At 48.8% G+C, this 12,220-nt stretch overlaps 1 protein-coding gene across 1 annotated transcript; it reads left to right on the plus strand.

Moving 5' to 3' along the window:
* Nucleotides 1-6,362: 6,362 nt before the first annotated feature.
* Nucleotides 6,363-8,030, plus strand: F4807DRAFT_459080 (uncharacterized protein; the record flags this gene model as incomplete). Its single annotated transcript, XM_048001302.1, has 4 exons — nt 6,363-7,250; nt 7,310-7,421; nt 7,483-7,594; nt 7,796-8,030. 4 exons carry the CDS (start codon nt 6,363-6,365, stop codon nt 8,028-8,030), a joined length of 1,347 nt encoding a protein of 448 aa, XP_047855374.1.
* Nucleotides 8,031-12,220: the final 4,190 nt, after the last annotated feature.

Consider the following 12,220-nt stretch of genomic DNA (forward strand, 5'->3'; position numbering starts at 1 on the left):
GTAACGACTTGATGTATTATCTGGGACCACTTGAGCGTAAGAGTGCTAGGCCAAAAGGATATATGCCAGTCCGCAAGAGACGATGACCTCTGTTGTACGATTTGCTTTTTTGCAATAAGCGCGTGGGTAAATCGAAGAGCCTTAGCCCACTACTCTGGTACCTACGCAATAAGAATTGTTCCGCCAGAGGATATCCGGTTGGCGCTACAACAGGGGTGCCCCCCTGGCCTACATGGTGAGTGGGAGTCGGGACGTCAGGGAGAGGAACCGATGACACGCAGCCATCTGATATTTGCCCATACTCCTTGCCAAGCCAATCCAGCGATGAACTTCCACGGGAAGAGGTGTAAAACACATCGACTTAGCTGTCTACCTACCGTAATAGAGAGCAACTCGGGCAAGTCGCAAAAGTACTACCAAGTACATCAAGAGAGTGGGAGGCTAGGTACTATGTATGTAGATACTGCCGCCAGCCGCTTTTACAAGAGATGAGATAAGACCAAGGGCAGGTAAGACAAGGGTCCTTCATCCACAGGCATGGGGTTAACCCAGCGAGCCAGGCAGCGGGGAACTGGGGCGCACACACAACGGGGATAGAAGAGTGCTTAAGATCCTGCCACGCGGTTTGATCAACGGCGGCTAGTGGGAGGTATTCGATCTGTTGATCTCATAACGCAACATGAGACGAATGAGGGAGCCCGAGGCGTCAGTGCTTCAGCTGTCAACAGCCCGCTCGCCCTTTCGCACTATACGTCTCGTGTTTGCGAAACTTACCGAGGAGGTAACTAACTGCCTTTTGGAATTCTCTCATGTGAAATCTATCGCGAAATGCAAGTTGTACTATGCAGGCAGTAATACCGCATAGTACATGTTCGCGAGGCGTCCAGGATCATGAAAAATATTCTGGGGCTAGCTGGGAGCCAAGTGCGGCGGAATAATGTTAAAATATCCACTATCGATCAACGAGGGTCCTTGACGCTTTTTTAGGAAACTGTCTAGTGATAGGTGTGGCCGACCTGTAGAGGATGGGGTCTGGGAGACTGGGAGACTGTAAGAGTAGGCCAGTTGAAATCCGTCGAGGTTTGTAGGCCCGATCCTTTTTAGCCCGGCAGAAGCCTTTTTTGGCCCGGATTTGTTGATACGACGTTAGCTGCAAAACAGAACAGTGGTGGTGCTGGGCGAGCCTTTTTGGGGCGCGCAGCTGTTGCTGCAAGCCACAAGTTTCCGTTGATTGGATCCGCTGTCGACAGGGGACTAGTGAAAGGGGGGTGTACCCGAGCATAGACCAGAGCGTTGGAGCATCCAGTACATGACATAAATGCAGCAGGACTGACTTGGTAGAACGATGAAAACGGTGAGGCTCATAAACCTTGCATTGCCTATATTAATTAAGTTGGTTAACGGATCGATCATGCTGGGGAGCCGGTTCTGCATCATTGGGCAGGGCCATCTGTAACGACAATGAGTGAAGTAATGTGACAGAAGCTCTTGTCTAATACCTACCTACCTATGTAGTAAGTAAGCAGGTAAGTAGTGTAAGTACATCTGTGGTATGTACCTGCGTAATTGAAGTATTGCCCCCCGTCTTATGTGGCTGGGCAGTCCTTTTGACTGACCTTGCTAAGTACTTGGACGTATGTAATGTGAATGGGAATGTGAACGTGAATGTGTGCGGTGAGTTTCGGCCGGCCTGCAGGGGCCATGATGCCAGCACTACCTAGGTATCCCACGCAGAAATGTCATGGCGCATACAGAGATATAGCAGTTTACCAGCGGCGGTTGATCATGATCGACAGGGACCGGATTGTGACCAGGCTGGCCAGGGACACATGCTGTGCCGCAGCGGTTTGATCGATGGCGTTGGTGAGGGCATAATGATATGCTTACTGGCCTGCTGGCATCATTCATTCATGTTGTAGTGAACGTGGGACAGCGTGGACAACCCTAGCAGATCCAGTTACATAGCTCCCCAAGCTCGACCTTGGCCACTCGGTTATTGGAGCAGTTCGGAGTGATCTTCTGGTAATGTGAGAGAGAGGGAGCGTCCCATCCCATCGTTGCATCCGCCATCCGCTCTCCGCCCGTCGAGTTCCCTCTGTCCCGGATTTCCGGTCTAGTCGTAGGACGGAAATCTCTGTGGTACAGGGATGTCATTTGCCATCTGATAATCCCGTAGTCAAGGATTCAAGATGTGCGTCCTTGGCAGCGATTTTTAACCTAGCTTCCGACCTAGTTTTTGTCCCAGTTCAAATGCTCTAACCTTAGACGCTAGGGATTTTTGACAAATATAGCAGTTCTCCATGTCAATTGACAGGTTATAGGTTGAGCAGGTTGAGCAGGTTGAGGTTGTGTGAGGGAAAGGGAAAAAAGCAGGCATTAGACTACCCAATTCGTCGACGCCACTTAATTAAGACCTTGCTCAACTAGCTCAACCTTAACCCACCTACCTTAACTCCCCCTGTTCTACCACACCCCTTTTTTTAAATACATGCATACACATATGTACATAGTCTACTACGTGTGTATTTATAACGTATGTGGACTGGTGGGTTGTGACGTACTTGTGAGCTAAGTGCCCTGTTCCTTGCCCGCCATACGTATTACTATTATAGTACTATGTCGCAGTATATTTTGCATAACATGGGTAAAGGCTGATGAATTAAACCTTGAACCGATTGAGAGCTCCGAATCAGGATCATAAAATATTACACCTATATCAACCTTTATTATACCTGTTCGAACCAAGATCATACATATTTCTTAATGTTAATTTTCGTATTTTCTTCCCGAAATTGTATACCTACCTGACCTTGCCTGCCCTACCTAGCCTACCTACCTAGGCAAGTAGATCAAGGGTATACGTCAACGTCTTTACGAAATCGGTGTGATTTATGTATTTTGCATTGGGGCTCGTATGTCTTTTTCGTCTCGGTGCTCGGTGCGCGAACTTGCTTGTCCCGTCCTGTTTGATAATATGTTTTTTATGACTGGGAAGTCTAATAAGCCTCATCTTAGCTGCTTACATATGATAGTAGTCACTACCAGCCTCCGGCTTGAGGCTCCCGAAATTTCTCCACTCGCAGGGATTATTTAGGGACTAAATGAGACCTGTGTTTGGATATCATCTCGATACCGTGCTAATACAATGGTTCGTCGGACGAAGATATGTCGCGGCTCATTATGACTTGCGTTCCCGCTAGACCGAATAATCGACCTACAAGGCTCGGTTCGTGCTCAATACCGTCAACGGGAAAGCCCATGTCGCAAATCTGTAGAGCCTTATTTGCCGATTCACTATCCCCAGCTTAACCTTTTTCTACGCTAAGACCCGTCAGGGGCATCTTGTTTTACTGCATGTTGCGTCTGTGTGTTCTAGAAACGTCCGAGTACAGTCTCTGTGATACCAACTCTTGTCTAAAGCTAGGTAGCAGTGGCAGTAAGGCTAGACATTTGCATAGCACGATTTAATATGGGACAGGATTCCCGGCCGAGAGAACGGGGGTAAATCCCTGCAAGGATAGAAGGACGATAGGAGAGACGCGATGGAGAACACTGCTTCGGCGTATACTCGTAGACTAAACTTATTTGGACATTTTATCTAGGGCTGGCGGCAGGCGACTCTAAAAGGAAACTTGAATTTCCCGGGTCTATGGGACCGCTGATTAACAACAAGCAAGTCTGGTTTTTAATCTTACAATACCTCATGCAGCGAAGCTCAAGAACAAGCACGGAAATTGTCATCCCCTCGCATTTGATTCGAAGGTCTGATCCCCAAGGAGGCTCCCTGGTCTTTGGTATACTCTTTAGTCTATGCCAATAATACATCTAATATACCCCTATTCGCTACATGCCTAGGTAGGTATACACTACGTAGCATAGCATGAGAGAATTTCTAGACTCGTCAAATCCGCTAGATAATAGCGAATCCCGTCAGGACCCCTTAGTCCGGATATTCTCGACAATTGAGTCCACTTTCGTAAAAAGATAAGCCGACTCATGATGCGATCAGTTCCTGCGCGGCATGAGCCCTTACATAAAGTATAAGCGCACATGGCTTCGTACGACAGCTAAAGTAAAAACGTTCGAACAGCTGATAGGTAAGCCACACGTACATGTAACGATGCATACATACCCTTTCTGTGGAGAATCCTAGGGTGTCCCCGTGAGGCTACTAAATTAGCTGGCTGGACTACATAATTAGTGTAGCTTCTATACCCGATTCTATCTAGATCTACCCTTACTGCCTTAGCGGTGTCTTCCACATGGCGTTTTCAACCTGTGTCTATAGTAGAGCTAGTCTCCCGCCATGCACATGGTTGGCGCCCGATACTATTTGTAATGGCGGGATGTCTTCACAATGCCATTGGGTTGAATCCGCAATGCTCCGCCTTTAGTCTAAGTGGAATATACTAGATATCGGGCTACTCTCAAGTGATAGACCATAGGCCATCATGGCAAAGTTACCGTAGGAGATAGGCTGCTTTACGAATGGTAACGGCAATCCCGAGAGCCGCACATAGACACAGGGCCTAGTAATTCTTATCTCCAAACATTTCGTCCGTTGCCAAAGTAGCCTCACTTTGGCACCTACGCTGACTAGGCGTATAAGAAGCAAGAAAAGATGCGGAGAATAGTGCCTACTTCCGCGGAATCATCAGCCCGAGATCGCCCTCTGCCATAAACAGCCTAACGACGTAATGTACCGAGAATGTGCATTTTCCTATCTGGCTGTTACCTACCTGGCCGTATCGGCCCTGAAAACTTGACAACCTGCCCAGATTGGACTCCCACATACGTTATTGTGGTGAATCCCGCCGCGGATCCCCAGCGCCCTACAGTAAGCTGATGCAGAGGCGTCCGGCGTGTTGTCAAGTACTTGGCAATGAAAACCAGCCATACCCTTCCCACTTTCAGGGGGTTGCTACCCAGTACGTGGACTGACGCGATTTTGAGACTAGCTCTGCATATGGGCGCTAAGGGGGGCAGCCAACCTGAAATGAAGGTGAAGCCGAAATTCTGACCCTGTATGCAAGCTCTTAACCTACCTATCTGTATTTCGCTGTCGACGACATTTCACTACCTGGCGGTGAGCGCCACTGAGTATGATTAAACCCTCCATAGACGACCTACCCACACGTGTGTCCCCTTATTGTGCCTGGTACCTTGCATTAGTTGGTCAACACCAGCCCCGATATCTCCGACTCGGCGGCCGTGGGTAACAAGCCATGGTTGCATCTAAGTACGGTAGTTCAACTCCGGGATGCCCATCTCTCGGGCTTCGTTGCATTCGGAGTCCATACCGAGACGTGTCTTCGCTCTCGTTTGACGTTGTGGCTTACCTGTTAGAGATACGACCCCAAATTCTATCAAGTTCAACCAGACTTACCTAAAAGTTTCACCTATTAATAAGCTCGTACATGATCTAGCATGTTTAACCGTGATAATAGGAGTAAAAGTAAACTGTTACCGGTGGCTATTCGGGTGTATGACGATCCTTCTATCGATTTCGGGCTTGATAATTTCCACCAACCCTTGCTGGCGAATACGTCAGTCAGAGGATGGTTGGGGTGTGATCGGTACTACCATCACATCGTTGCATACGCAACATAGCTGTCTTAACTGCTAGAAAACTTCAGAAAAGACTCGGGGTCTAGCTAGCGCCGGGATCACCGTCCGCCCTCTGTCCCCTAAGTGCGGTTTCGGGGGGAAATTAGTGCGATCGTCCCATGATAGAATCCTACAGCGATTAGATTGCTTCTGCTCGACGGAACGTGAAAAGTTGCATCTCCCTCGGATACCTACAGGTAATATGGTAGCTAGGTGTATGGATTCGCTACCTGGATGATCGGCTGCTGCTATCTGGCCAGATTTCTAGGTATGCTATGAAGAACATCAACCTACACATTCTTATTCTCTGGCGACCTCGGACTCGAGATATGATCAATTAGATTATTAAAACACCTAATCAGCCGCTCCCGCTAGCTTACTATCCCCTAGTTGGCGGTTCAGCCGTATATCACGTGACAATACATTAGTCAGAACGAGCTTGATCACATGACATAGTCGCGATGAGTCGATTTTGGCGCTTCGCCCTTAACAATGTCTCAGATGTTTCGAGTGTTTCAAATGTTTCGTCGAGGGACTAACGATGCAACCACATTTGAAACGCTCTTTTTAGCTTCAACTCCTTGACCTCTGCAGGCCCACCCTTTGTTATATTCATCTCGTCTTATTCTTCTTGTAGCTACGTATGATACATCTCTCAAAGACAAAGACGTGTCTTGCTGGACAAGTACCAACATAATACTTTCGATTCGAAGATTTTCCTACCTACCTAGTAGTAGTAATTATAACGCATCGTCATGGATGAGTTGCTTCAGGCCCGCGGCGGCCTTAATCTGGATGCTAGCTCGATATTCTTACTTTCGATAACCATTCTTGCCTTCTTAATACCTGTGGTTGTGATTTTACCACCTGTCGGACTTCAAAAAGCCGATGCGCTGATCCAGACGCACACAAAGGCTGGAGTTGACGGTTCGAAGAGTAACCTGAAGAAGCAGTTCTCCGCTGAGCATTCGCCACAGGGCAACGAGTCACCCAAGGTTCAGAGCTTGGTCATCTACCCAGTCAAGTCATGTAAGGGCATTGAACTGACGAGGAGCAAAGTCTTCCCGTCAGGGCTGCAGTTCGATCGCCTCTTCACATTTGCACAGCTCAAAAGTCCCTTCCCCGTGGCGGTGGACTCCACAGATGAGGAGAAATCGCAGCACGCATGGGAATTCATTACTCAAAGGCAGTTCGCCAGATTGGCTAATGTTACCGTTGACCTGTGGTTACCGGATGAGATGAAACTCCGGAAGCAGTCAATGAAATCGAAGGAGGCATTTTTGGTCATACGATTTCCTTGGAAGGAGGATGGTTGGCGTGGTATTTACTCAACGATTACGGCGAAGCTTCAGAGAGGACGTGCTGCTGAGCCGGAAATAGAGATCTTGCTTCCGGTGGACTTCCCATCGGAAGCAGAGATCAAGGAGAACGGCTATACGTTCGAAAATGTCAAGATATGGAAAGAAACCGTCAACGCTCTTAACATGGAAAGGGAGTTGCCCTCGGAGCTACGACGGTACTTGGGCGTTAGCAACAAACTCGGCATATTCAGAATTGACCCAGACCAACTGCGTGAGGTCTATCGATGCGCCCCAAGCAAGGACGAGGCTGGATATCAACCTGTAACAGGATTTCAGGACGCTGTACGTCTTCCGTTACCTTCAGCTGAATCTTGACCGTGTAGACTAATCCCAAATTCTAGTATCCCCTTCACTTGATGACGCTAAACAGCATACAAAAGTTCAGCGAAGAGGTTCCCAAAGATGATGGCTTAAAGGAACTCGACGTACTCCGATTCCGACCTAACATCATCCGTAAGCCAATATCCTCCAGCCTTGCCCCTCCATCTGAAATCCCATCTCACACTATTCACAGTTTCTGGCGCCGATGCCTACGACGAGGAGACGTGGAAGCAAGTCCGGTTCAAGCCGGGGAGTTCAGGTCTTTACAACGACGCCTCGTTCCATGTATCATGCAGAACTGTCAGGTCAGTAACCCCTCCTCCTCATCCCTCCCTTCCCTACCTGCCTCCTTACCTACCTACCTACCTACCTTCCCACCCACTTCCCCATCCCAAACTCCGAAGCCACCTCGGCATCCGTTTTCCCCCAACGTGGGGAGGATTACCACCTACCTGATTGATCGCTGTAGGACTCAAGGGCTGAAGGGTAACTAACTCCACAATCAGATGCAAGATGCCCAACGTCGACCCCGACACCGGCGTCCGGCACCCGAGCGAGCCGGACAAGTCGCTCAGGGCGAAGCGGGCCGTCGACGAGGGCGCCCCGCTGAACGGCTGCCTGGGGATGCAGCTCACGCCCCTGTACGACGCCAGCCTGGGCGACGACCGCGAGTCTTGGATCGCCGTCGGCATGACGGTCGAGGTCGAGGAGCGGGGCCACCATGTATATATCAAGCAGTAAAAGTAAGACTAAGACTAAGACAGCTCCGCTTCACATTGTACCATTAATCTATATGCTCACGGCAAGAAAACATACCTTAATCATGAGATGTGGCGAGAGTAGAAGGTGGTCAGGTGGTACCGAAGCACTTTCACGGCGCTTAAAAATAATAAAAAATAAAACCGGGCGGCAGATATATGTATATCACCTAGAATAAGACGCATTAGATGAAACCGACGAATATCACGGTGTACTCAAACTTCGAGGGCGGCTAAAACAAGAAAGAAAGTGAACTGGAACAACTGAGACATCATCGGCACTGGGATTTGTCATTACTCCGGTAACCGAAAAGAGAAGAGTCCCCAATCGAAAGCGACAAAAAAACCTGCTCGAAAAAACAATATTTCATAATGGCCTAGCCTATCCGCCGCCGTCAATTGGTATAACCATTCATTCGTTTCGTTGCGTGTGTTGACCGTCCATCCATTCCCGTCCCTCCAACCCTCAATCCAACCATCGTGGGCCGTAACGAGTAATGCTCTACGGTCGCTCATGCAATCGTCATTGGGGAAGCTGCAATATCCCTCATGTCTCATTCCTCATATTTTTTCTCTTTCTCATTCTCACTCTCGCTCTCACTCTCTGGTTTCCCCTCAGTCCCCCCCCATTCCTCCCCTCTCATATTGGATCGTACATAAGCACGCGCGCACGCTAGACTTAGCCACATACGCATTACATACATACGTTAAACCGCGCATAACCCGACAAAGGCAACCCGTCCCGCCCCCACGCCTTGCGCCGCTCCACCCGCGCCCGCCTTCTCTACCTTCCGGGAGAGGTAAGCTGGAAGAATGTTACTTGTGTGAGGCATGTATAGGTAGGTGGGATCACTTGAAGTCCGCGGCGGTAAGAGCCTGCACCATACTCGTGCCCTCGCTGAAGCGCGTGCGGAAGATGCGGTTGGCGTTCTGGAACATGCCGTCCTTGAGGGAGACGACGATGAACTGGGACCCCTTGAAGCGCGTCTTGATGAGGCGACCAATATTCTGCGTGTGCGACAGGTCCAGCGCCGCGTCGACCTCGTCTAGGATATACATGGGCGCTGGCTTGAACTGGAGCAGCGCCATGATGAGAGAGAGCGCTACTAGTGATCTATTCGTTGTCACGGTTAGTATTGTGATAGTCGTAGAAAAAAAAAAAAAAAAAAAGGGTGGGATGATGAATGGCCAGAATAGAGAATGCTTACCGTTGACCACCACTCAGTTCCGTCAAGCTCTGCTTCCACACCTTGCCTAAACAAACCTTAACCTCTAGACCCTCATTGATGGTTTTGCCCTCGGGTGGATCCAGCTTCGCGAAGCTACCACCAGGTAACAGCTCCGAGAAGATTTGGCCGAAGTCGCCGTTGACCTTCTCCCAGGTCTGCAGGAGGGCCTTCTTCTTGTAGTCGTCAAGGCTGATGATGGTCTCCTCGATCTTGCGCTTATCGCGGATGACCGTCTTCATCATGTGCTTAAGCGACACCTCCTTCTTCTCGACACTATCGATCATGTTCATGACCTTGGGATTAATCTTCTTCTTCATGCCCTGGAACCGGTCTGTGAGCGTCTTCAGCGTCGCTTTGCACTCCGCAATGTTCTGGCCCTTGAAGTCGTACGGCGTCCCCGTGCGGCCGAAGTTGTCTTTCTCCTCAGCAATCCAATCAAACTCCTTCTCCATGTTTGCTACAGCCTGAACCGCGTGCTGTTGCTCCTTGTGGAATTTATCGACTGTGTGACCAAGCTTTTGCTTTTCGAGACCCTCTTCAGTAATTCGGTTGTTCTTTGACCTAATAGCTTCTTCAAGCGCATGTAATTCGTCGTCGAAGCCAGTTAGTTTCGCCCTTTCGTCGTCAAGTTCTGCTTGAGCGAGGTCATGAGTCTCCTGTAATGCGGATTGTTTCTTAACAAGATCCTCAATCTCCTGTTGTTGTGATTCTATAGCAAATTCGACCTCCTGTAACTGTTCTCTTGCGGCAGCAAGATCACCAGAGACCTGTTCAGAGTCTAGTTGGGCGCTTTGGACCTCCTTCTGTAAAGACTTGACGGCAGTTGAGTTCTTAGCCAACGTCGCTCGCAGTTTGTCTAGAGAAGATTGAAGTTCTACAAGCTTTGAATCCTTGTTGTTTTCGAAGTCTTTCATGTCCTTCTCTATTCTCTTTGCATCGGCACTAGCTTCGGCTTGTCTCTTTTTAGCTTCAGCACTGTCATTCTTGAGCTGGATGATTGTCTCCTTCATATTCTCCACTTCCTGGATAATCGATGACGAAGAATTGCCACTGATTTGCTCCTCTGCGAGTTTGATTTCATGGGCTTTGAGATCAAGATCCTGCTTGATTTTACGGGCCTGGTCGAGTTTTGACTTCTCTTGGGAGATCCTAGCTTGGAGGTTGCGCAAAGAACCTTCAGCTTCCTTGAGCTGGCGGTTGATCTCGTTTAGCTTCTGTAGGGTGACCAATACGCCACTAGAGTTAGGTGCGCTTCCGCCTGATAGCGTACCTGAGGGATCGTACGTATCGCCTTCCAAAGTGATACTCCTCATCCGTACATTCGGGTTAAAAGTCACTCTCTTCGCAATTTCGGCATCTTGGCAGATTAAAGTCCTGCCAAAGATTCTTACCATCGCTGCAGATACTTCATCATCGTAACCTACGAGCGACAAAGCCAGATCCACCTTTCCAGGTGCGATATTTTGGGCCGTAGCAATCGTCTGTGCCGAGGCTTTAGATGCCACGATTTTGTTAAGAGGAATGATGGTGACTCTCTTTCGTAGTCTGCCGTTCTGTAACAGTTGAGTACCTGTGACCTGGCTATCCACGACGACATTGTAGAGTTGGCCTCCAGCACATATCTCTAAAGCAGTGCCAGCTCTGATGTGTTCCTTATCGAGGGTGAAGAGTTGTGCAACTAATCCCTTGACCTTCGAACGGTCGAAATTAGGTGTTGGATCAGCATAGTTGAAATCGATATTGGCAACTTTACGCTTCAGAGCATCCGCCTCTTGGCGTAAGCCTCTGATAGTTTGCTGCAACGATGATTCTTGCTTATACATATCTTCTTCTTGCCCCGGCTCAAATCCAAGCTTCGCAAGGTGAGCCTGAAGCTTTTGAGATTGAGCTTTGAGACCCTCCAAGTCTTTTAGTAGGCCCGCATTTTGTTCCTTAGCCTTCTTTGCTCGAGGCTCTTCCTCTTTGATTCGCTTCTCGAGATGGGCGATCTTGATCTTGGCCTGTTCTTGTTCCGTAGCCGCGGCCGCTACTCGGTTTCTTGCGTCTTGCAACTGGCCCTGATAACCGCTTTCCTGACCTTCTTTAGATGCAACGCCTGTCTGCAATGTCTGAAGCAATTCCTCTTTTGACTCTGCTTCGAGGCTTTGCTTCTCGTTCTCCTCTTTTGCTGCGTCGTACTTGGCCTTGATTTGTTCATATGCTTTTGTCTTCTCTTTCAAGGTCGCCTCCAATTCGGCAACACTCTTCTGGACCGCGGCTTTCTTCTCCTCTTCCTCGAATTTGCTAGACTTCTTCAAGTCCATTACAGTGGCTAATCGGACCAGCTCGTTAGAATGTTTTTTAACATCGTCCTCCAGCGCCTGGGCCTTCCCCCCTTTCCTGAGCTCCTTATCTCTTTGCGCCTTTACTCTCTTGACGTCTTCTTCAAGATGGGATATCTCGCTCTTAAGCCTGGTGGCGGAATCTTCAAGGTCCTTCTGTCGTCGTTTCTTGTTTTCCAGATCTGAAGCAGACTGTTGCAGTCTCTCTTGATACTTGACATAATCGTGCGCGACTACGACCCTCGTCAAGCGCTCCAAGTCGTTTTGCGTTTGTTGAAAATCCAGAAAGGCTCTCTTTTCTGTCCGTAATTTCTCGAGCTTAGGTTCGATTTCGTCACGAAGGAGCTCGGTGATCTCCTGTAACTTCATCTCTTTCTTGGCCATGGTCTTTAAAGCCTTATCCCTTCGGTCCTCAAACATTCTGGTACCAGCGGCTTCTTCAATCATGGCTAGAATCTCGACTGCCTTCATGTTTAGGACCTTCGTGATTCGGCCTTGCATGATGAGGAAGTTGGGATTATTGATATTGAGTTGGACCGATTGGAAGAGATTTTGGACAGTTTGCTGTTGTGCTCGGTGCCCATTGATGAGATATTTTGAAGTTCCGCCTAAGACGATCTGTC

This window comes from Annulohypoxylon truncatum (genome assembly GCF_022578515.1).
Source record: "Annulohypoxylon truncatum strain CBS 140777 unplaced genomic scaffold F4807scaffold_11, whole genome shotgun sequence".
NCBI classification, from domain to species: Eukaryota; Fungi; Ascomycota; class Sordariomycetes; order Xylariales; family Hypoxylaceae; genus Annulohypoxylon; species Annulohypoxylon truncatum.